This window comes from Lonchura striata, chromosome 1 (genome assembly GCF_046129695.1).
Source record: "Lonchura striata isolate bLonStr1 chromosome 1, bLonStr1.mat, whole genome shotgun sequence".
NCBI classification, from domain to species: Eukaryota; Metazoa; Chordata; class Aves; order Passeriformes; family Estrildidae; genus Lonchura; species Lonchura striata.
The window spans coordinates 140,205,795-140,231,952 of NC_134603.1; the positions used below are offsets into that span (position 1 = coordinate 140,205,795).

General features: G+C 37.5%; 1 protein-coding gene across 1 annotated transcript in view; it reads left to right on the forward strand.

Moving 5' to 3' along the window:
* The window catches only part of MYO3A (myosin IIIA), a 137,408-nt gene that overhangs the window by 24,302 nt on the left and 86,948 nt on the right, over positions 1-26,158 (forward strand). Inside the window, exons 2-3 of the mRNA XM_031504179.2 lie at positions 6,359-6,541; positions 11,293-11,427. Coding sequence (XP_031360039.2) covers positions 6,374-6,541; positions 11,293-11,427 — 303 coding nt within the window. The 5' untranslated portion in view covers positions 6,359-6,373. The remainder of the gene's footprint in view (positions 1-6,358; positions 6,542-11,292; positions 11,428-26,158) is intronic.

Genomic DNA, 26,158 nt, shown 5'->3' on the forward strand with positions numbered 1-26,158 from the left:
GTTCTGAGAAATACGGAGTGAGTGAGGTCACACCGTACTGGTTTTTTTGGCTTTATAAAGTTTTACTGTGTTAAAATAGGAAAATTAAATGATCCTTTAGCTTTGAAAACCAAGTTGTTTGCTAATATATTGATCTAGTGTTTAGTCACTGAAAAATTATCCTCATCATTTGCAGTGCCTCCCTTCTAGGAGCCACAAAATTAGCTGGCTATAATTCAGTTCATGGATTGCTAATGTCAGTTCATTACTTCTGGTGGCACAAAGTCCAAATACAATTTGACAATTCCCCCTTCCATTATTAATCTTCTTTCATTATTGTAATGCCCTGCAAAAATATTTTCTGTTGGATGACAATTGCCACAAAAATCTTTAGCTATCATTTGTTTTCAAAACATCAGAGCTTTTAAAATTGATGACAGTAATTAAATTTAGTGTTTTGTTTCCTTGGTCTTTTGATCCCCTCTTTGTTTAACTAAAGATTGGCTTTTAGAAAGGTTTGGGTTCTGTACTTGTATCAGGTTTAAACTCTGAAGGATTGCAATCTAGTGGGTAGCTCATTTGCATGAGAATAGATTGCATGCTTACAGCCCTGGCTGATTCTTTAACCTGTTGCTTAAAAATCCCCCTCCTCCGATGGAGTTACCTTAGAGCTGTAAGCCTCAGCATGCAGTGTGACTTTCGCTGTGGTGGGACATGGCAGGGAATAGATGGAAACCAAGGTGGAACCTAGCACTGAAGTAGATCCCTTACATCTGTGCCCTCTGAGAACATTCAGAGAGCAAGGAGCTGGAGCCTCCCATAAGAAGGGCTGGCCAGTTCAGTCTGCAGCAAGTCAAAATGTCAAGATCAGCTGAATAATCCACAGATGAAATGTCAGTGTGGACACCCAATATGCATTTATCAATAGCAGGAGATCAGGTACTGATACCACACAGTACTGCTTCTCTACTGCGTGTAGAAGTTTTACAAAGGTCAAGGAGTCCAAAGGCATCAAATGTCTCTGAAAGCTGTCTTGCTTTGTTGGGAAAGTTGTCATTGGATAACAGTCACCAAAGAAAAAAGTGGTTTTAGAAACAGAAGAAGCATTTACTCAGTCTTTCATAAAGTGGCCTCAAAACCAGATCAATTTCTTCTGTGAACTGCCCTAAGATTGATGTATATACTTTGAATTGTGCCCAGGAGATATATTGCCTAAATTGAATACCACTCCTTGCCTCCAAATGCTTTACATAACCAACTTATTCCTGCATTTACATTAATTTAGGGCCTGGTTGCTGGATTCAAAGTTTGCTTTGCAATGTCATTGCATGGTGCTTGCCTTGTTTGTGCATCATCAGACAATGTCCAAGTCGCCTGACAGCCTTCAGGTGATGAGATGTGGCTGGCTTGCAGTTTTTCTGTCTGTAGTATGGAGCTGATACTCATTTTGTCAGTTGCCAAGCTAAAATTTTATTTCCACCATTTAAGTAGATAGAATTAATTTACCTCAACATATCTGCATCTGAAGCAGTGTAATGGGGCTCCTGTTGTAGGCAATGGAAACTTAGCAAGTAAAATCAACAGTGTCTGGAGACCGAGCTCTCTTATTCAGATAAATGCTAACCAGGTTAGGTGAATCAAATTTTTATTTCTTTGATTGAAAAGGAATTAAAGCATCTAACTTAGGTTTCAATAGGGGTATTTTACACATCAGCTTAGGTGAAGACTATCTAATTGATGTCTTGTGTCTTTCTTACTGGTGTAAGCACACAACAGCAAAAGACATGGACTGACTATTAGAGAAGGTTGTTGATTTTTATTCTTCATCTACCATAACTGGGACTAAAGAGGTCTTTTTTCCCTATGGGAGGTTTCTTGGAGACAGGAAGGACAATTGAAAGCAATGGGAAATATATAGAGTAGAAAGTAGTAAGCAAATTGATGTGCAGTTGAAGAGGATAATTTATCTAGACATATGGAGAGTACAAAAATTATATAATTATGCAGATCTGTTTGTTTTAGAGTGAAATTATAATGCTAAGTGCATTCAGCTTTTGGCAAATGAAAAAAAAAAAAAAAAATAGTCTGCAAACCTCCAAACACTTGTCTTTAACTAATGGCCAAACTAGATAGTCTGTTCACACTGAGCTTAGATTTGGGTACAGTTCCCATTCAGATATAGGTTGCATCACCACCAAAATCAGAGGCCAGATATTCCCCCAGAAATGAATGGGGGTGATATTTGAATTTCCAGAGCAAAACTTACTTGTTGAATGATGAGTAAGATAATATACTATATAAATGAGTTATTTTAGCTCTAGCTGAGAATATAAGCTGCAGTCCAAGCTCTTAGTTGAATAATCAAATTATTTATCTAGAAATTGCTAGGTGCTAGTACGATGAAGGGCATATTGTAGCCTCATGCTTTTTGGCTTGTTTTGAGAATTCCATGTGGCAGGCTTTAACTTTCTTATTAAGTACTTGTCAGTGTGGCATAACTCATGAAATAAGAAGAAATGTGGTTTGGGATTTGATTGTGCCATTGCATTAACTATTTGAAGGCCCCACTGTGCCTTGTGATTAGTGCCAGACCAAAGAACTTCCAAATTAGATATTGAATAAAGGGGGTGAAAAAGTGAGGTGAGATGGAGTTTTTTATTTTCTAGAACAAGCTGTCAATTTTTGTTTGTTTTGTTTTTGTTAGGGTGATTATTTTTTCTGGCATCCATTAGGCAAGAGGTTGAAGTTTCACAATCTGAAGGAATGCATTGTGTCACCTTCAGAGAAGTAACAGACCTGATATGCCATGTGTGCCAGTGCTCTTGACACCTGGCATCTGGACATACAGTTCTGACAGTCCTGACATACAGGAAGATGTCGGGCATATTTCAGGCTAGGATATGTGCAAGAGCTGTCTGGTTAAACATAAGGAATGTTTAGAATGTGAAGGAGAGAGGGATGGGGGCAAATAAAGCAGAAGACAGCCTTAGTAGGTGTGTTTTGAACATTGGTTCAACTGGAACCAATGAGGTCCTGGTTCCAGTTTTCAAGACCAGGAAGTTGAGGTAGCCAGGAGACAAGAGACGGATGGGAACATAAAGGCTGCATTCATTGTAGTTAAATGTGAATAGATGTCTGCTTTGCTAATCCTGTAGGCTCCCTGTGAGGAGGAAGATGAGTGACATGAGGCAAGGAGCTCTAATTTTATTAGCTCTTTATGGAGGAAATGGGTATGTTTTCATCCAACTGAGATGAAGGTCTATTCAGGAACTGTTGCGGGGGAAAGTTTATTAGAAAGTTGCACAGTTAGGTGGTATGAAACAATGGTGAAAATATTGGATCCACATATAATATTCTATGTGAAATTCAGGTTCATTGCTCCATTTCAATCCAGCTGGCAGAAGCAAAACCAATTGCTTTTTCCCATGTCACTGTATTGTCTCTAGTGCTCTGTGGCCTTGACTAAAAAGCCCTTCACAGGGCAATTGGTTTGTGTCTGAAGCTTTGGGTGTGATAAATGTACTTCACTGAGTTGTCTTGGCAGCAATGAGATGGTCCAGAGGAGATATACTATGCTCTTCTGTAGGCTTCCCCTTCCCTTTCCAAGCTGACTAGATACTGAAAATGATGGAGAATGCAGTGGTCTGTCATTAGATCTGCTGAACAGGGCATCTCTGGGTATCTCTAACATTTGGCCTGAAGTCTGCTGTATAGGGTACATATGTCTGATGTGAAGTGAAAAGGCATATAGGAATGGCCCATAAGAATTCTCACCCAGTTTGTTCTTATAACTGTTACCTAATCCTCGTCTTAGATTAAAAAAACCCACCAACCAACAAACCAAAAAAACCCCAAGCCTTGTTTTGTTGGAACAATAGACTTGAAACTCCAAATCTATATTTTCTTGTCTTGAATATCCTGAATTTAATTGCTGTGTCAGTCTGTTTGGCTCTCTCTAACTTACAGGACAATGTACTCTGTGATTTAAACTTTGTTTCACAAACTCATTAAGAACTACAACTAACATGAAAAAGAGGGGCTCAATCTCCTTTTGCCTAGGTCAGTCTATCATGTGAATTCATTTATGCACCATTCAAGACATAAAGTTGTTTCATAATTTATAACCTATAACTCTTGATTGGTACACCTCCAAGCAAAACAAAAAAAAATAAAACCTACCTAAGGCTTTTATTTTTTTAAATAAAACCTACCTGAGACTCATGGGACGAGTTTTCCCTTTGTCACACTAAGTAGCAGGAAGGCCGCAACAGTCCAGCTCCTGTTGGATTTGCTTCTAAAGCTTCTTGGGTAAGCTGATATTTTATACCTTCCAGCTTGGAGGTTTGACCTGTACCATGTTTTATAAGTGGGCAGATTACGGGGAAACTGCAACAGGAAAGATGGCAGGAGACAGAGATTTGCCAGTGATAATGGTGCATAATGCTCATAATGGCTCTTGAGCTCTTTCAGGCCACCTGTCTGCCTACTTGGTGCTCTTGCTTTGACTTACTGGCCCTGTGCCCAGCATCCATCAGGGCTCACCAGCAGGTCAGCCAAAATCTGAGCAGAAGCTGAGTGAACTGTCACACCGAACACACCAGAAGTATTTTAAAAAGTTCTTTTTTTCCTAGCAGTTCAAGGGTACATTCCCAGCTTAGAGGTTTGGATCAAGTGATAAACTGTGGTGGCTTTTAAGTAAAATTTTAATGGTGAAGTGTATGATAAATTATCCAGTTGGTTGGGCATCCAGACATATTCCAGGAGCAGTCCAATTTATTGCTGAAATATGAGGTTAAATCATTATCAGCTTTGACAACTTCACTGAGATGTAATAAAACATTATCCATCATCCAGAGTAGAACACTTGAAATCATTCTATTTAATATATTTTTAATAATGTAAGTGAAATATAAACGATTTATCTGCAGGGACTTGTTCTTAAACTTGGTGAAAGTGAGAAAACATGGTTTTCGTAATATTTTATTCAAATTATCATTTTGAAGCTGTAAATCCACAGAAAAAACTAGGGTGAATATTTTTTTTTTATTGAATAGCACTCTTAAATTATTGAACTAAATATGACAGCTATTGAATGCATATTTTTAAGTATGTGGTGACTTTTCTTAAGACTAGATGATGTGCAACTAAACTATGTTGTGCAACTAGATGATGTGTTGTGATTTTCAAAAGAAAACAAAAGCACATGGCAATTTCTTTAGCACTTTTTCTCTAGTAGCCTAATAGCACCTGCAGGGTCATGTTTCCTTAGTCCTTTAACAGTTCTCATTGTACCAGTCTCTGCAGACAAATAAGCAATTGATACTGGGAGTCAATGAATTTCAGCTTCATCTGTCAATGTATAGGAAGTTAATGAAGCCTGGGAGGCTGTCTGAAACAGCAGGTTGCAATGTTGCTTCTTGGAGTGTTCTGCTTAGTTTAAAATATCCCTGAAACAGGGTGGTTCTTTGCTTATCTGAAGATTCAAGTATCAGAGTTCCCAGCTTGGCTCTGGCACAGTCTAAATATGTGAAGCTGTTCTTTGAGTTCCTGTGTCAGAAGCCCTCATCTTCAAAAGGGAGGAATTAAATCTTCCTTCCTTCAGCACTGCATATCTCCTACTGCCTGGGTCAGAAGCTCCTGTGTTTTTTTATAATGTGAGACAAAGCAGGCTCTAGATTTTAATGGAAAATTGCATATTCTGTGGAAAATAATCTGTGTGTAGACAGACTTAATATGTTTTGGATGCCTCAGTTCTTATAAAGGCAACCATTTATACCTTTTTACTTTTTTCCTCTTATAAGAAAAATCACTAGTTACAGGTTTAGTAGTATCCAGTAAAGATCTTAAACAAATAGTTAGCCTCAATTTAAAAAACTAAAGCTTACATAGACAAACTTTGAAATGCTGTAAGAATTTGAATGAACCTAATGCTACTATTTAAGATGTCTTGTGTGGGTTTCTTTCCACTTGTTGCCTGATTCTTGGTAATGTACCTAAATCCTTTGGAATTTTATGAACTTGACTCTTATTCTCCTGTCCCTCCAAAGGTCTGGGAGTTACAATATATATTCATTATAATGCATGGGAAACTGGCTTCACTCAAACTTGATTTTGCTTCAAATTATGATTAGAATTTCCCTTCATTTGATACTGTGTTGACTGCACATACCTTCATTTGATATTGTGTAGTCAACATGATATGAAGTGAAAGGAAATTAAAGTACAGCAGTTCTTATTCATTGTACTGTCTGTGCATGCACACTATATGCAAAAACATTTCTAGTGTTTGAGGCTGGAATGTATGTTTCTCTTCCCATTTCTAGGAAGCGAATTGCTATTAACCATTTGTTGAGTAAACACTGACATCTCTTTATCCTAGGAGCCATCATTTGAGATGCTTCCGTTGTCTGGGAAAACAATAATATTTGATAGCTTTCCTGATCCTTCAGATACCTGGGAAATAATTGAGACTATTGGCAAAGGAACTTATGGAAAAGTTTTCAAGGTGTTAAATAAGAAAAATGGCAGCAAAGCAGCAGTCAAAATTTTGGATCCTGTTCATGTAAGTTACTTAAATTACTTGGTTAATTGGGAGGTTATGTAGTCTTTTTTTTTTTTTTTTTCTCTTAATCTTTGTAGATAATTTGTATTAGAAGTGACTGTGAAATAAACTCTTTCAGCCTGCTATGTATCAAGCTAGCTATCAATGCATTTTTATTAACATAAGTGATCTTGGAAGTGGTGGCTAATTGTGAAAATATACCTAAATTGTGTTGCTTTTACATTGTTACCTCTTCTCTCTTGTTTTCAGAAGCAGAGCTGATTATTTTCCTTTTCAGTATTAGGAGTCCTAGCTTATTCTATTTCTACTGTTGTTCCCTTTCCTTTTTTTAAGTTTTTGACATACTGGCCAGTAAGGAAGTTATGTACTTCTACGTACTTAAGCTGTACCTTCAAGCATCTGAGTACATGCTGGTACCTGAGTTACATCCTATGAGTGATACTTCAAAAATAAATTAGCATATTTTATTGTTATTGTTCATTCTGTGTTTTTGGAATGTGCCAAAATATGTAGGTCTCACAGAGAAATCCATCTTTTCAAATGGTAAATGCAAAGGGATTAGCTCTACACACAAAGCACCAGACAACTGGGAGGTGGAATTATAGAAATTGTAGAGCATGGTTTTGTTCTCAATAAATGACATTTGTTGGGTGGCAGATTAATGCTCAGAGAGTAAGGAAGAACACTAGTCTTGGTTTGTACAGACACACCCCACTGACTTTGGTGGTGCTGCGCGTGGCTTGAGATTTTCTTGAGAACAAAACATGGCAAAGCAGCTGTTCCTATTTTGGCAGCCCTTTTAAGTTCTTCTTCTGCACTCCCAGTATGGTTTTATGGGGGTGCGTGCTTCCATGGCATGACCTCTAGGCAGGAATGAGTGAGCATGCCATGCTGGTGTGGACCCTATAGGTCTGGAGCTGCACAGCCACACAGGGCTCTTCTTCCTCTGCATATCACACAGTGTCGGATTATGATCCCAAAGACTGAAATTATATGAAATACATTGGTGAATACATAGTATCTTCCATTATCTATGCTGCGTTTCTTGCTGATCTGCTTTTTATTTGTGTGCCTTCAAAACAACAAAAGGGTGCTCATCTCAATTCAATACCACAACCTCTTCCAAAGGAAACATAACTTGCCAAGTGATAAACATCTTGATGAGTTCAAATGTATTGGAAACTATTTTTGACTCCATTGCTTTCCGTAAACAAGGTTCTTGTGCTTACAATAAATAGGTATGACTTCCTTGCCATTGGTGTTCATCTAAATGCCTGTTTGGCAGGAAATGCTTTTGCTTTCCTATTCTTCAGAAGTGTTCTGGAGTGATTCTTAAGTGGCAACTGGCTGTGGCAGGAATTCCTGAAGAAATCAGTGAAACTTTCAATGTTCTTAACACTTTGGAGGGTGCAGAAAAAGATTAAAGGATAATGATAGGAGGAAAAAACAAATAGTAAAGCTGATGCTAGAGGAAAATGAAATAGATTAAGTAGGAAAAAAGGAATAGAATGTAAAGGAGATGGAAGAAATAGGATTTATAAAGATTCAATATAAGAAATTGAAGATGGGAAAATGTATAACTGATGAAAACTGTTTCCTTATTTTAATGAAAAAATGGCAGTAGTGCAGTCAACATCAGTCTTCCAAGACTTAGCTCTTAACTAAATGTTTTACCCTTTTTTTACTAAGAGCACTATTCTTCTTTGCCCTCTTCTATTTACAGTGTCTGAAGTAGCTGCTGTACCTCCACGTTACTGCTAAAATGACAATCCTGTATTGGAAATAAAGTGAAAGCAATAAATGAATTCTTTTTATTTAAACTGAAAGTATTATTAATGGCTGCAGAGGGAGCCATTGCAATGAAGGAAAAGATACTTTAAGTATTTTCTTCTTTATGTTTTACAATTCTTTTTCTTTGGAGATAGTTTCAAAATTGTGCCTCTTGAGAGGTAGATGGGAAACAAAGCAGAAGAAATATGGTTTGGTTTAACTGATATTTTGAAATTAAACTGGGAACCTATATTATCATGGGTGCTACAAGACTGAAATAAGCATTTAATATTTAATCCTTTAGAGCACAGACTCTTTTTGCTGGATAACAGCTCATCTTTTTGAACCTGAAACAGGAAAGCAAAGATGTTGAGATTACAATTTATGAAGATGTTATGAGAAGGCTTAGTCTTGTCCTTAGAACTATAAGTAAACACCATTGTACTTTAGAACTCTTAGTCAAATTATCCTATATATAGGATGAAAATTTTCAGTCTGCCATTTCTAATACAGTTCTTTTATGAAGGCAAATATGCTAAACTCAACCAAATATTTCATGGAATGAATATTCTATCATTTAATTTCTCCTTATAATTATAAAAATTTTATAAAATGTGAGTACCCCTCAGGAGACAGAAAACTCTATTAATTCACAGTAGGACAGTGGGCTAATTCTCTTCCAGTTTCCCCAAGGCAGTCAAAACTATTGTATGCTTTTTTAAATTTTTTTTTTGTTTTTGACTGTATTTTTTTTTTCTTTTGTTTTTGCCAGATGTATTGTCTGTCTTCATCCCTGCTTCTTTCTCTTTCCTTTCTCTGCTACCTTCAGTACTTTGGTTCTTTCTTCCTTCCTTGTATTTTTTTTCCTGTCTTCTGTGTTGTGCTAGAGAAAATTACCTTAAAGTGAGTTTCCCCTTTTTTAGAAAGAGGAAAATTCCTGCTGTTTTTCAGTTGTTCCAATAGCGAGATCTCTAAAATCCTTCCTTGTGAGAAGACTTATCCTGGTAATCTTAATATGAAAGTTTAATGGCCTGATTCATGATGATACTGGTAACAGAGGAAGCTCTTGGAGAACAGTCAAGCTAGTCTCAAGAGAAAAGGCTCCTGCGAGGAACTTGAATAGGATATTGGAGAGACCTGTTCAAGAAACAAGTGAGCAAAGTGCTCTTGGAGCAGGTGTGTGGAACAGAATGAGAAGGAGCATCATTCATTTGGAATACAGAACTTTCCCTTTCTCTGCCATGGTCACTTCTATTTGGCTTTGCTGAGACAGGTTTTTGGCACTGAGTAGATGCTTTCCATGGATATGAAATCCATTGATATGGATAGTGAAGTTCATAAGGGAGCCTTCTTCTAGATTTTTCACTCCTTTTTGTGTAGTTGTAAATAGCAAATTGTATTAAAAATGTTTTAAGTCTCAAACAAGTACACTAACATTTTTTTGAGATCAAAACAATAAGGGGAAAATGCTTGCAGATATTTGCCTTTATCGGGCAGGGATGGAATATTTTGTCAGCATGACTCAAATGCAGTGTAATCATCATCTCTCAATGAGCAATTCCAGTGAACGGGTGGGAAAGGTTTACCTGAGTCATCCAATGCCTGCTAAAGCCTGCTGATGTCTGTGTCCATTTTTGGTCTGAAGGGATTTGCACAGCTCCCAGTGCATCTGTTGGCAAAATTGGTCCTCATATCTCACCTCCAAAAGGATTTCCCTCACTAAGAAATCCAAGGTTTGTAATGAGAGTGTGACAAAAAGCCATTATTATTATAGTTCAGTAGCATAGCACAGAGACCATGGATGTCACCAGATTTTATGACAGTAGAAAATGAGAAGAATTCCCACATAATTCTAGAAAGTGGGATGGCAAAGGAATAAGATGTGGCTGCAGCCATACTTGTTCATGCACAGAGACATAGAGAGGTTGTCCCAGCTGCACCATTTCTAGTTGGGGTTGCCATTAAGACTAAAGCAGTAACTTCCCAAGGCATCTGCATACCTGCCTACTTGTGGATTGCACTGGCTTTGCCTTGACATCACAGAATAGTTAAGGTTGGAAGGGACCAGTGATGGGGTCATATGATCTAACTTCTGCTCAAGCAGGGTCTTTCTAGAGCACATGGCACAGGATTATATCCGAGAGTTCTTGAATCTCTCCAGAGAGGGACACTCCACAACCTCTCTGGGCAACCTGTCACAGTGTTCTGTCACCCATACAATAAAGAATTTCTTCCCCATATTCAGGTGGAACTTCCTGTGCATCAGTTTCTGTCCATTGCCTCTCATCCTGTTGCTTGGCACCACTGAGAAGTGCCTGAATCCATCTTCTTGACCCCCTCCCTTCAGACACTTGTAGATATTGTTGAGGTCCCCTCTCAGTCATCTCTTCTCAAGGCTGAACAGGCCCAGCTCCCCCAGCTTTTCCTCATAAGAGAGATGCTCCACCACCTTCATCATCTTTGTAGCTCTCCTCTGGACCCACTCCATTAGCTCCATGTCTTTCTTGTCAGGAGCCCAGAACTGGACACAACACTCCTGATGTGGCCTCACCAGGGCTGAGTAGAGGGTCAGGATCACCTCCCTCAACCTACTGGCAATGCTTTTCCTAATACAGCTGAGGACCCCATCAGCCTTTTTGGACCCCAGGATGCACTGCTGGCTCATGGACAACTTGTTGTCCTCCAGGACCCTTGCTCCTTCCAGAGGGTTGTTCTGTCGTACCCCATATGTTCATTAGTTGAAACTGATAAAGACAAAATATAAAAAAAAAAATCTGTTTTGCATTCACTAAACAGAACTAGGCTTTGTAGTTCTCTAAATGGTATATTAATGTTCTGTTTGGTTTTTTTTCTTTGTATTATATCAAACTACATTTGAATTGACAAAAATACTTTGTGGTTTTTGTTTTTGTTTTTTTTTTTTTTAATGGCTATCATTATTTATTTGTTAACTGCTATGTATTTCTTGTTTGTGACACTAGGATATTGATGAAGAAATTGAAGCCGAGTACAACATTTTGAAAGCTCTCTCTGATCATCCCAATGTAGTCAAATTCTATGGAATGTACTATAAGAAAGATGTCAAAAATGGAGACCAGCTTTGGCTAGTTCTTGAGGTAAATAATATGGAAAAATAGGAGGCTTATTCCAGTTGATATTCCATTGTTGAGTATAAACAAAATGAATGTGATGCAAGTCATTTGTGTAATGCTTTTTTTAGGAGTAGGTGCATGCAAAGTGATAAATGCTGTTGTTTAGTCTTTTTACTGGTCTGTTTAATTCAGTTTTCAGTGCTCTTATCTTGAAATTACACTGATAGTCCTGTGCCTTCAGAATTAGGATATAAACTCATAGGACTTGCTACCTAAAATCTTTCTTTGGTGAAAGGCTTGCCATGGGAATCTTCTTGTAGCAGCTTTTCTTTAAATATCACTAACATTTGACATAACAGTTAAAGAATACAGTATGGTGGGTTTTTTCCAAATGAAATTATAGAAATTATTCAACTGAATTCCTTTTTTTCTCTATGGGAGGTAAATGCACAAATAGATAAATAAGCCAATAAAAGCAGCTACTGCCCAAATGCAGTTGACAGCAGCAGGATTTCCTCAAATTAAATTGAGAGCAAGATGTGTTTGTCTTTAGTTTTGAGTAATTTGTGAGCAAAGAGCTTGATCACAGCAGTTTCTATAGATTCACAGCCTATTGTGTAAAAACTTCATCTTGTATCCAGAGGAAAACAAAGAATATCTCTGACAGGAATATTGTGCTTTTCCTAGGAATCAAGACTTTTGCTGTCATTTGATCAGGGTTTGATAAGGTTGAGATTGAAGAAATGGTTGTATTTTAAGATTTGTCAGCTAAGTAAATACAAATCTCCTACCAAATATTTCAATGATACAATGGTATCAAATTCTAGAAACAAGCTGTCAGTAATGCATTAGCTCTAAAAAAAATCTATTCCAAATTCTTGTATGTTCCATTGGAAGATGTTTTTAAGAATGATTTGCATTGCAAATTATAACAAATTATTAGGTTAGACTGACACCAAAAGGTATCAGGTCTTTGTGAATGAGCATCTTGGAAAATCGGGCACTCGTTGTGTCTCCTGGGCATTGGAAACTCCCATCTGTGAAACTTCTGGCCTGTAAAGGATGGATACCAAACAGCCAGACTGAAACAGACTGGGGGGAAACAGTCAAGTGTTTATATTTAACTTTTATATTTCACATTGGATGATGTTCTTTATGTGAAAAACACGAGCCTGGCCTACATGTGGAGTATGTTTTATATTTACTATTTTTAAGCCAAGCTATACATGTGCAAGTATGGAATGTGTGGAACAGTCTTGGATGCTTTCTGCCACAAACATGTAGATCTCTGAATGCAATGGATTTCAGCTGGTATGTGTAGATATGCATAAGCAGGAAAATAAATTTCAGTATTGACTTTGGTGAAGCTTTCCTATTAATAATAGTGTACATGAAAGAAAACTGTCATGAAACAGATTTCTCTGTTCAAGTGGCATCTTCTTATCAGCTTGTGTGCAGCTTTACAGTTGCAGTTTGCTTCTCACAGCAGCTATTAAGGTGTCCTGGAGTTTATAAGAATGAGTATCTTTTCATTATCTCAATTTTGTGTTCTTTGATGGGATACATAGGCATCACAATTTGGAGAGAAAGTTTTTCAAATTTCACTAGGAATGGGTTGTAATAGATGGTAAAACTCAGCATTTAGTAATACATTTAGAATCACCACTGCAGGTTACCAAACAGGTTATTCACTGGAGCATTTGAATCCATATATTAAGATGTTTGGGTTTAGTTTTTTTTTTTTTCCCAGGGGAAAAAAATCTTCGGCTTTTTAAGATCTGTCCCACGTAATGTATTTTTATGAAAACTACCAATGGGAATGAAAGTGAAACAAGAAAACATCTGTACAGAATGACAGTACTCTTGACTCTCAGTTCAGAAATGCCTTTCTCTCTGTAGGCTGCACTCAGATAAGCTGAACATCTGTTCCTCTTGGATGTTGTAATTGCAATACAGAATGTTGCATGAAGGAGGATTCCTGCCAGGTCCATTAGGCTTTGCCGTATGTGTCCAGAGACGCAGGCAGGAGGAACTGTCCTACTGAGTCTGTGTTGGAAAGAAATCCCATATTTGGGACAAATCAGCATAGCAGTTTGGTGTCAGCAGACAGCAGCATGATGACACAGCTGGGGCAGGGTGTGCTGTAGCCCATTTCTTTCTGCTCTTGATGTTAGTTCAGAAGGGAAAATATCTGAGATAGTTTGAAATCATCTGATGTAAGATGGAGCAGAGAGGAATTGTGTCAGGCCCCTACAGGTGGGTGTGTAGGTCTGGGGACAGGTGGGGAGAACAGATGGCACAGGCCTTGCCTGGTGCAAAGAACAACCTAAGCAAGAGTGAAGGCTGAAAAGCCATAGCAAGGTAAGTGGTAGGTATTACACAGCTTTTACTCGCTGCTGTAAACCAGAATTGTAAGGCAACATATTTATACAGTTCAATTCCTACAGAGATCAGGTAGAATTTTTAAGAAGTCCATTTTCAAAAGGTGCAAAGTTATGCATACCCTATTTGAGATTAATTTGGTTGAATTTGGGTCACATAAGTACACTTGTGTATTTTATAGTCATCAATATATTTTTAATAGGAAATAGAGGAAGCATGCATTATTTTTACAGTAAAAAAAACCACAAAAAACACAGCTTATTTAGTGGGTTAAAACTTATCTTGATAGGAGAAAAATTTTGGAAGGAATGACTTTCCACCCAAAAATACAACTTTGTAATATCAAAGTGTGTTGTAGAAACCTCTCACTTCTGGAGAGGGTAGAGGGAATAAGTAACAAGAAGTGTTACAGAAATACATCCCTTTCACTCTGCTGAATGTCAAAAAGACTGACAAAATATTCTTTTTACGTGTTTGTTTGGGTTTTTTTCCCCGAAGTGTGTACATGAGCATTTTAAGAACATATGCAGTGTCCTGTGGAGTTAGGCCAATGGTCCTTGTAGCTCAACTTTCTGTGTACTGTGGTGGTACTAGAAGATGCTATTTAGGAAGACTTTGTTGTCCAGTTTTTACAGTCCATTTCCCTCATGCTTTCCAGCAACCATAATTGCTGTTTTGCACATTATTACAGACTATATCCCAGATTATTCAATTTAGTATCCATAAATAGACACACTAAGCCTGATGATGATACAGGCATGCTCTATAATCTCCTTATGAGCATACAAGTTGAATTTTTGCATCACTATTATATGCTGATTTCTATTTGTATAATATTCCACATAGTAGAATATAATGTTTTCAACATGGCAAAAATGTTTCTAAATCTAATTATATTTCAGTGTGAAGAAATTTAGATTCCTGCTCATATGAAAAGGGGGAATATCTTACAGTTTCCAGTGGATTGCAGGCTCTATTTTCTAGCCAGCCCTGTTGTTAAAAAGTACCTTCAGAGTAGTTGATGCAATTTGTACAGGTGCACAATCCAGACTGAATGAACCTGATTTATCTTTGTTCTCATGTGGAACCTTTTGTTGATCTAGTGTATTCTTCACCAGAGAAATCATGTGGGAGTGTAGAGTAGCTTCTGCTTTGAATCTGCTTTTCAGAAGAGGTGTCATTTTAGCCTTTTCCTTTCCCTCAACCTTTTAACATGGGAGAAACCATTGAATAAATTGATAATTTGTGTAATTCTGGATTTTTTGCAAAGTGGTATACTTTGAGTTTCATCATCTAAATGTTTTTCATAATGTTAATTGAACCTGCTAACCAGATGCTGATAACTCAAAAGAATTACAGAAATATTGTCACAATGGGTTATTGTGATTCAGTTGGCATCTATGTTTACTGATTTAAAATCTGCCTGAAGTGATTCAGATTTTTTACTTACCTTTGATCATTTAAAGTTAACATTAAGAAGAAAAAAAGTAGAATGTACCAATGTCTAAATTCTCTTTTTATATCCTTGGGATGCTTTTATTTGTGTTGGGTTCTCTTCAGAAAGAAGAAAAAAAATCTTAAACCTGGTAAGTAGAAGCTCTCAAGAGTTTGATTTAAACTAGTATAAGTGAATCAAAATACAGAAAACTAGTGCATCAGTTCACTTCCACTCTTTCTACAAACATACACAAAATGAAAACCCATGGTTAATCAGAGTACAGACATTGTAACAATTGTAAATGTAGCACCATATGGAAAAAAGGAATAAAATGCCAGTATATCAAACTGCCAGCCTGCTATACCAGGGTTATGTCAGTCCATTACTACTAGTTTACTTCCAGTAAAGCTTGCCAAAATGCCTGTAATCACAAGGGCAGTTGCCTTTGGTGAGGTGTTTAAATTAAATGAGAATGTAACAAGCTGAGATCACTGATAGAACTCCATTCTGTTTTATGTAGATCCTTTAGAAGAACTACCATTCTTGAGTTTGCCTAGAGACAGAGAACCCATGACAATGTATCAGTTATTCACTCCTTTTTTGTCAGAAAAGTGACTCTTCATAGGAGAGAGCTTTCTTCGGAGGTTTAAGCAATAGAACAAGTAGCTTTGGAAAAGGAGAACTGCATGGATAACAGAAGTCAGTTATGATCCCAATCAGCAGTAAGCATGTGTCAGCACTGTAGTACAGTAAAGTTATTAAGGAGGGTTTGAAGGAGGATGGTGTTATGGTTTTCTGGTTTAGCTGCTCCTTCAAAGCAGAATGGAAAAAATGTTATGCCTACAGATACCCAGTGATGGATACCACTGTGACCTGATCAAAGATAAAAGTAGATCTCTTTTTGCATAAGAAATGGCATTAGCACTGCTGTAGGCTTTGACAGGTAAAACAGCTCATGTTTGATGTAATTGAGAAAGGGCAGCCAGTGTGAGGGTTCAAAGGAATAACAGCATAGTTGGAGATGGCTGGTTAGGGATCAGCACTCACTAAAGCCAAGAGAAGGTGTTGCAAGAACTGCTACATAAAATTAAGAATGCTGTACAATACATGTACACTGCTGCATCTAGCTTGAGGTGAGTCTGCTGTGCTGTTGCACTGTTATATCTGCTCTTTGGAGAGAGAAATTTAGCAGATCAGATGCTTCCAGATGTTAACTGTGGTCACAAAGAGAGCCTTAGAATATAATGGAATATTTATAAAATTTCCTCACATATTCATAAATGAACACTGACAGCATAATTTACATGTTTGTCAGAGAAAAATGAGTATAATTAATGCCCAGATTTTGTGTGGTTAATAGTCTTGGATCCTTCATTGACTCACTATATGTGAATTCAAGCGCTTAATATGTGAAAGAACTTCTGTTCATGTTGTCTTTTAAACATTGCATGTAATTCTAATAGATGGGGAAGCTCACAGAAGTGCATCCTCCTTATTGTAACAACAAAAATCCTCTGCTTTGCTGTATAATGTATAATATGGAGTATGTTCATGTCAAGTAATAACAGTGTCAGCAAGTCCAGTGGCTGAAAGGATGGGAAATTTTTCTTCCTACTTTGGAGCTGAGGTGTTAATAGTGCAATTTTAGGTTGCAGTGTGGTTTCTACAAAAGAGGAGAAACAACTGTCCAAAGATCCAGTTATTGTAATTTTTATTAAAAAAAAAAGAATGTTAAAATATTTCATTGCTGTTGCATACCTTACCTTGAATGAGGCTTCAGCTGTTTGAGAGCTAGAAGTCTGGGTGATGTAAAATATAAAGAAAGACACGGAACTGTAAAAACCCAAATACCACCCTGCTCTCCACCCTCCCAAAAAAACCCAATGAACAAAAAAAACCCAAACCTACCATGACAGATACTTTGACTTTTACAATCACCTCAATTTTTGCAGTAAATGGCAATATATTTATGCATTTAATTTTGACATATTCTAAGCTATATAGGGAGACTGATAACTTCTGTGTGCTAGGTAAATAGATCAATATTTAAAAAAAAAATATAGATAATCTTCCTTGACCAAGCTTGTGATGCTTTCACCTCATTCCCATATACTAGACTAAAGGGGCAAAGAGTCCTGTAACATGTATGGAATAGTGACTTTGTGCAGGGTCTTGTTGTGTTGGCCATGTGGGAGTGACAGCACACTCTGCCAGAACCATATCCATCCCCTGCTCCTTTTCCAGGCACAGGCTACCTCTTCAGGAGGCTGTTTATGCCCAAGCAGGCTGGGCATAAAGAAGCAAAGCTCAGGGCAGGATGGGTAGTTCTGCCTTTCTCTCTTGCTGAGATTTCCAGCACTGTGTAAAAGTCCTGATGGCTGGCAGTAAAGCATTTGCTCTCCATTTGTTTGATCTTTTTCCTTTCTCAGATAATGGTGTTGTCACACTTCGTGGCACCTCTCTGTGCATGGAAGAGGAAGAGAGGAGTGGCTGTCAGTGTTGTAAAGCAGCTAATTCTTATTCTAGATGTGCAAAGATATTTGGCTAAACAGTATTGGGTTCTGCAGCCTGCAAGGAAAGCACAGAGTGTGGGAAGTCGCTGATCATGCAAAAGTTCAGCAAACAAATCCATGCCATTGAAGGTGTTGGGATTTCAATTGTTGAATTCCATTTGACTGAAGAGTTTTTATTGAAAAAATCATACAATTATAATGATCAAGAAGCATTTGGGCAACACTGTCAGACACATGGTGTGAGTCGGAGTTGTCCTGTGCAGGGCCAGGAGCTGGTCTCAATGATCCTTGTGGGTCCTTTCCAACTCAGAATATTCTATGATTCTATAGGGAATGGGTAGAAGTATAGAAACTGGTGTTGTTTTTGTTGCTGTGACTGCTTAGCAAGAGTAGAAAAATCCAAATTCAGTCACATGATACTTTTTGTGACACCTCTCTGAGTAATGAGCAGTGGCTGGAGTGAGCCCCACAGAAATTTGTGTGAGTGCCTTGAAGCAAGATCCAACAGTCTCACTTTGGCTTTTAAAAATATGAGCCTACCTGAGATAAACTAGAGACATTCCTGTATCAGTTACTTCTCTTTTGCATGAAATAGAGAACCCTGTGGTATGGACAATTTAATAATTTATTTAGGATTTTCCTTTGGCATGTTTACAGTATGCTATTTTAGATACAGGAGTTACTATTTGCAGATGTGTTTCCATCTACAGGAATAAAGGCAAATTTCTGGAGTTCAAAAAAGCTTTGAATTGAAGTTTTTAATGGAAATGTTTAATGGAATATATAATAAGAGTTATAATAAGAAAACAGTTATACAGTTGTATCTGGTATGTGATATTTGCTGTAAAACAGTAATGTTCCAGGCAATTAGTATAGTGGAAAATAACAAGTCCATTTAGAGTTCATAAAGGGCTGTGTGAAGGGCAGGAAGCTGCTGTTTGCCTAAATATTATTAGCTGTTTTCAAATTACATATAGCAGAAAAATTAAACAACTGAAAATTGCTTTTTCATATTTCTTAACACAGGTCATTTTTCAGAAATGTCTTTGGTTATAATTGCTTTATTCAGACCAATACTGAATGTTTTGATACATTACATGCCTGAATTGGGCTTGACCTCTATTTCTAATGTGTCCCTCTTTGCTTCCCAATTATAGCAATTCTTCATTCTTGAATCATACCCTATTTTCTCAAGACCAAAGATGTGTGGCTACAACTATCATTTGATACTTCAAACTTTTATAAAATACTTATAATTTCTCTGCATATTGAATGAATGAATATTTCATATTACATTGTGGTTTGCATAGTTTACATCTTTTAAACAACTCGTTATGGCCCGTCTTGCTGGAGAATACTCACATGCAAAAACCTGGTTCTCAGTAACCTCTAGCAATTTTTGTCACCATGCAGTAAAGCAGAAGCCCAGAAAATAGTTTTACCATACCACTATTTAATTCAGTAGCCTATGAGTAATATGCCTCTCACATTCTAATATTTAACATCGCTTTGCCTTCTGTGTGTTTTATTTTTGAACACAATTTTACCAAAGATGTAAGGTAATTTAAAAACAAAATAAAACAAAACACCAAAACCCACATTTGTGTAGTGTTTGATTAGGCCCCAGGTAACCAGACCTCCTTTACCTGGGGAATGGGAAATAGCATCATTATCTATAATGGGGAATAGCATCATTCATTGAAAGAATGCTTTGGACTAAGAGTTGTTTGTTCCTTCTTTGAGGGTTTGCTCTCTGACACCTCATGGTTAAGTGCTTAAATTCAAGTGTGATAGACAGAACAATTTTGCTGCTTTTGTGCTCAGTTTACATGCTGGGTCTCTATAAAGGGAGTGACTGAAGGCACTCCAATGGTAGGGAGAGAGGTCTCCTTGTCATTCTTTGTCAGACAGAGGTGGCTGAAAGCTGCTGACTAAAGGAGAAAAGTACTATCACAAGGAACAGAGCTGGGAGGTTCAGAAACAAGACAGGTGTCGGTGGAGCCAGAAATAATGCCAGCATTTGTTCTGCTGACTTTGCTGAAATCAAAGCCTAGAAGCAGGGAACTGCCTCTACATACACACAGTTAACAGGAAGAGATTGGCTTACAAAACACTCCTAATTTTAATTCTGTCCAATCTAGTCTCTGTGCGTTAATCATTCCAGTAGTTCATTAAAATAAGAAAAAAAGAAGAAAAATATGGCTTTTGAGTTTAGCATCATTTTGTTCTTATAAAATTACCTTTAAGAAAGTTCTTCAGAGTGTGCTTGCTTAGTAGGGTCCTATGACAGTTACAGAGTCCTCTAGCTCCTTCCTGTCCCACACAAATTGCCTTAGGGATGCGTGGGTTTCAGCTTCACTCCTTTTGTAAAAGCTAGACAAGCCCCATTGTTTGCATCTGTGCTTCCCCAGCCATGATTTCAAACTCAATAGGGAAGATTTCTATTGCAGTAATTTAAACTACAGTGAATTAGACTAAATTACTGTCTTTGTGTAGAAACACACACATAAAATGGATTGTGAGGAGTATGGACATGGCAGTACTTGGAACTACTATCTGAACTCTGAATAATATGGAAATGATGCTATAGAAAAGGAAGGTGCTTTGAAATGTTTCTTAGCTGGTGAAGAGGGAACAAAAGTAATGCAGCTCTGAGCAGGAAATAAAAGCTGTGAAGTGCCTGCTGTTACCACAGACTGCCCTATTTGCTTAGGGGTTTCTGTGTTTTCTAGAGCTTCAGCTAAGGTTTGCAGCAGTCAGTAGAAATATTTCTGTCATAATGGATCCCAAAGTTAGTATTCTGTTTTTTCTCCCTAGCCAAGGGAATGTTTTTACCCTCTAAATGTTATTTTTACCACTGCTCCTTGTGTATGATAAAATTATGAATTGCACTAAGTTTGCTTATCAAAATCTTTCTTGGTAAGCTGCCTCTTGTATTTGCTCAGAAAGTCCTGACTATTTACTGACCAATGTGTCTCAATTTTGTAATTAGGTTAGCTCTTATTTTGCAAAATGACCCTTACATTTATTTGATTATTAAAAAATTACAGCTGTGCTATGGTGTTGCCAGGCCATGAAGCTATAGTTGAAGCTCATTCAGAATTTCTGTTTTAAATATATTTCACTCCCAGTTGCTTTACAGAAAATTACTTGAAATAATAACTTGGTACCACTTCAGCTGTATAATCTTTTGAGAAGATGTGGACAGGTTGATTTCTTCATTAGCAACTTGATGGGGATGTGAATATAACATAAAGATTGTGAATTATGGGATGGGGTAATGTAAATTTTGCATTGGGATGAGCTAGAAGGGGATTTGAGAGGGGCTCTGTCCATTAAACCTTTATAACAGCACTGTCACCTTGTTGTTGTTGTTTTGGTTTTTTTTTTTCACTATATTATAAATGTTTAAGAACAGACAAATCCTTCTTTTGGGGGTTAGGGGTTTTTTTTTTTTTTTCCTTGTTTGTGTAAAGCCTACTTGGCTTCATTCAATTATGCTGAATTTAAAAGAATAAATTTATGCAATAATTATGTAGTTGTAGCATTCCATTTTGTCCATGATGTGAAGAGATCTATGATCTGACTGAGAAATATGAGTTTGTGAAGGTCAGTATTGCATAACATGAAACAGGCAAACTTTTCCTCTGGCTGGCTGTCTTGTCAGTGCATGTGCATGGCAAAGAAAATGAGAAGTTAAAAACCAAACTGAAAGGAAAGAAATCAGAAGCAACAAACACCCGTGAGGCTGTGACTAACACAGCCCTGGAGGTGCTAGATGATATAAGATAACAAAATCATAAATACCCAAGGTTTTTGATCACTGGAGCAAAATAATTCAGGAAAGATGCCTGTTTCAGTGATACGTTTTGTTCACGCTAAATTGAAAGCAATCAACTTTGTCTAAAAGCATAGAGAAACCATTGCTGTGGTTTCTTTTGGTTAAGGGTTGTCTTGTCCAGTTATTAGGAAAAATAGGAGCTCCAGTGCACATTTTTCTTCCACTGGAGATTAATCTAGAACTGTGCTGCACAGACAGGAGCTGCATACTGAACCACTTGGCCCATTGAAGAAACTGATTTAGTTCCCTATAAGTTTTCACAAGAACCTTCAGATATGGGTGGTAGGTGTTAAGTGCTGTCAGTGGAATGTGCTCTTTGGCAGTAATAATGAAAACATGTCACACTGTAGGCAGAGAGTAAGAGTTACTGGTCACCGCTGAACTGTGAGATGCCCATGTAGTTCTTGTTTGGAGAGAGAAGGCAAAGAAAGTGTCTCTGGAAATGCTTGTACGAGGTAGATTCTGTGCTGTTCTAATAGACAAGATCTCTTTAGAAAAGAGGTGGAAGGAAATTTGAGTGGGAAAGGCCCCAAAATAATTGTTTTCTCTCACCTAAGAAAAGAAAGGATGGCAAAGATGGCAGCAGGGTAAAGATAATTAGGGAGAGTATGCTTTAACTGGCTTCAGGAGCTGCTAGGTACCTCAGCTTATGAAAAATAATGTAAAAATGCAGGAAAGTACCAGGGTAGCTGGCAGTTCTTTAAACACATTAAAAACACAACAAAAAAATTAGCTGGTGCAGAGAAAAATAGAAGCACAGTAAGAGACTAGTAAGAATGCAATTTCTGAGTGCCTTCAAATAGGAGAAACAAAAATGCTCAGTAAAACATTTAAAGACAAGTTTAGAGGGTCTAATGTGGAGAGTGGTAAAGAAAAGGTTACTAGAGAAATGAGATACAGGAATACTATATGAGTTTACAAAGTGAGAAAAAATAGTGTCCTAGGGAAATACAGAGCAACCTTCTTAACTTTGATACCCACAACAGTTCCAGAACAAATTAATAGAAACCAGCATAGAACATGCAGAACCCAGTAACATTATAAGTGGTCAACTTGGACTGGACCAAATTATAGTATTACAATATAGTCTTTTAACAGGACACTGTTTCTTTTGTAAGGATTTTATTTGGTCCCATGTGGCATGCTTGTGAGGAAAATGTGGAAATGCAGAAATTTCACAAAAGCAATAAAACAAATTACCTCTTTTTCACAAAACTGGATTTAGTTAACTTTTAGGCTGGGAGAACCTCAAGTGGGCATCTGCTTTTGGTCTGTTTCTGTTCAGTAATAACTTGCGTGATGGAAAAAAATCCACATAAAAAGTTGGAGTAGATACCTAGTTTAATTACAGGCACATTGGGGAATAACATCAGATTCACAGTTGTGAATAGCAGAGAAATGTTTTTGAATCGCAGAAGACAGACTCATGCAAAATACAGCAGTATAGGAAGAAGAAATGGGACATACCTAACCAGGCTGGGGTTCTGCAGAAAGGGATTCTCTGTAAAGTGGAGATTATTATGTTCTGTTTAGATTTTCTCAGCTAAGACAAGACTTGCAAGGAATTCTGTATGCAGTTTGGGGCAAAATGTGAGACAAACATCAGTGGCAATTTGAAGGCAGTCCAAATTGAGAAAATGTGGAGATTTTCAAAAGGTTACAACAATTAACATTGTGCAACCTAAAAAATATTTAAAAATGGCCTATCATGACAGTCAGACAGAGATGGAAATAGAAAATAATGATATTGTATTATCAGAAATTGCTGAAAGGAAGGGAAAAAGAAATGCAGTCTTGTTGTAAGCAAAAAGGATTCAGGTTGGATAATAGGAGAAATGCTCTATCAGGCTAGAGAAACACAGAAACAAGTCACTTAGAAAGTCTGGAATCTTCCTCAATGAGAGATTTTTAGTAGCAAGTTGGACATATCTGAAAATACAGGTCTCTACACAGTGCATATGCAGTAGACTAAGTGATTTCTTGAGATCCCTTTTACTCCTGTGCTTCTGTAATTTTATGATTACAAACCAGCAACAACTAAGAATCTTCTGTTCTTAAAGAAATCAGTCTTGAAAGAAAGGTGCAGTCAGCTAGGAGACTGGCAGTGCTGCTTAGGAGAGCGGGTCAGATTAGTGATCTGTTCTAAGAACAGGGAAAAAATAGAGATTAATGCCTGTGATGCTTTTAGCATTCCTATGTGTGATAACATTAAAGCAAGGTTGGACTTTTTTCCAGAACTGTAATTCATTTGTGACATAAATTGTGCATATGTTATGTGCACCATTTATGTCTGAGCAGCCTGTAAAGATAGGGAAGGAAGTAATTGTAGTTGTCCCATTGTTTGCACCCAAGCTACTGAAGTGCAATGAAAGCACCTTGACAACTGCAGGATGCAAGCAAACAGTACCTGACAGCTTAGTACAGATGCATAAGTCAGGAGCCAGTTGGATGATTAAAGGCTCTAATGGACCTAGCAAATGTGCAACTGATGGTTTTCTTAAAAGGGTAGCTGATACTGAATCTTCAATGGGCATCAGAATCAAGAAGAGCTCAAGAGGAGAAATGTGTAACTGGGTCAGGTGAAGAGTGACTAAGACCTAAAAAGAACATCTGCATGACTGTAATGTGATGGCAATTTTAAGTGACATGTCATGGGTTTAGGATCATACTTTATTCTAAGTTTTTTTGCTGAAAATAGCTTAGCATACTAATAGCTCAATTACAGTAGCACATGGCTGTGGCAGATGGGTGGGTGGGGAACTGCATGTCATTCCAATATGAGTCTTTGCCTTTTTGAGTGCCAGAAAATCATAAGGGAGGAGCCCTTTTCTACCACTGTAGAAGATTCCTAAGCACCTCTTTTGGTACATGCATGATCATCAGAATTACAGCTCTTTAAGGCAGATTTTTATATTAATAAAGCTTTCTATTTATTTTTTCTTTCCATTGGTTTAGCTATGCAAGATTTTCTTTGTTCTTCCCCACTCTTTCTGCTGTCTGAAAATCCAGACTAGGAACTGAATATTGTAAAATTCATATATTCTGGATCATGTAAAAGTACATCATGGAGGTGACCTTTGGAAGTTATATGTCCAACCCATTGCTCAAAGACTATTAGCTAAAATGTTACAGATTAGTCTTTCAGTTCAAGTTTGAGTATCCCCAAGGATGGACGTAACACAGAGTCACTGTGTAATCTCTCCCTTAACTTAATTTAAGTTAGTGGGAAAATTTTTCATTTATGTCCAGTAGGAGTCTCCTGTCTTGCAGTGGGGAGTTTTTGCCTCTCATCCTTTGCTGTGTGACAGTAGGAAGAGTCTCTCTTTTTCTTCTCCACCCCATTTTAGGTACCCTCAAGGCTTCAGTTTTCCCTCCTTTTAGTTGCTTGTTTTTGCACATAATATTTGCATTCTATCAATGCAGGCAGTGAAAAAACTGCTGATAAGGAAAATACCTCTAAATCACAAGGGGACAATAGAATAAGTCACCAATATTAATTTGATGAAAATTGCCCATGTGTAAAGTTCTGACATTTCTAAGTTATTTCCCTGTGGGACAATCATGAATATCTTCTTTTCCTATGGCTCACAGACTGGACATTCCAAGAGTCTGTCCCTTCAAGCTGAGTATATTTAAAGCTAAATGGGGGCTTCCATCTGATACAAACCACAAGAAATGTTTCTGTGTATGGAAGAGAATGTGTATGAATGTGTGGGGGTTTCTACTGTGGGATAGAAAAATAGTTATGGTCCTCTCCTTCCAGAAGAGGTCATGTCTCATGACAGGTGAAAGGTCATTTTATTTGGCGAGTTGCTTTGACCTTCAGGGAGCAGCCTTGGGGCAGAGCTCAGACAGACACATAGCTCCTGCTGTATGTCTGTCCCAAGTTCTCTGTGCATTTGTTGTTCTCTGCATATAGTGCCTGTCATCTAGTTGTTCTGAGAAGATTTTACCAAATGCTATAGAGCAAATTACACAGACTGATCATGTAAGTTCACAATGTTTGCAACAAAGTAATAGCTACCAGCACCACCCTTCTTTAGATTCTTCACTGAAAACTAGAAAGATCTTTCCAAAAATTTCTCTCTGTTGCCTTCATGATTTCTTACCATCCAAACATTTCAGTTGGCTTAACTTAAACTGAGCAGCTTTACTAAGAGGCTGAACAGTGTTTTTACTGTGACAGCATGCTACTAAGAAGCAGCAGATATCATAATTATAAGCTGCAATATTTAACAACACCCCAGGAAACTTTCTGTCTAGCAGTACTGCTAAATAATGTTTATCCATAATCTCTTATTAAAGGATTGTATAAATCAAGGTTATGTGCCTTTTTTTTTAATGATTTAGGGTTTTTTACTCCTATAAGTTTCTATGGACAAGATCTTGATCAGCATCCCCAAGGATAATTTATTTCCTTTCTACTCAAATTCCCAGGCAAGCACAGTCCAGCATTGTATCATGCAGGAGTATTGTAACTTTTTGTAGCTTCTTGTTTTGAGATAGAAGAGCCAGACTTGATAGGAGAGGGACTTTTTGAGGTGTGTATAACTCTGGATTGAGTACACATGCAGCTTGATA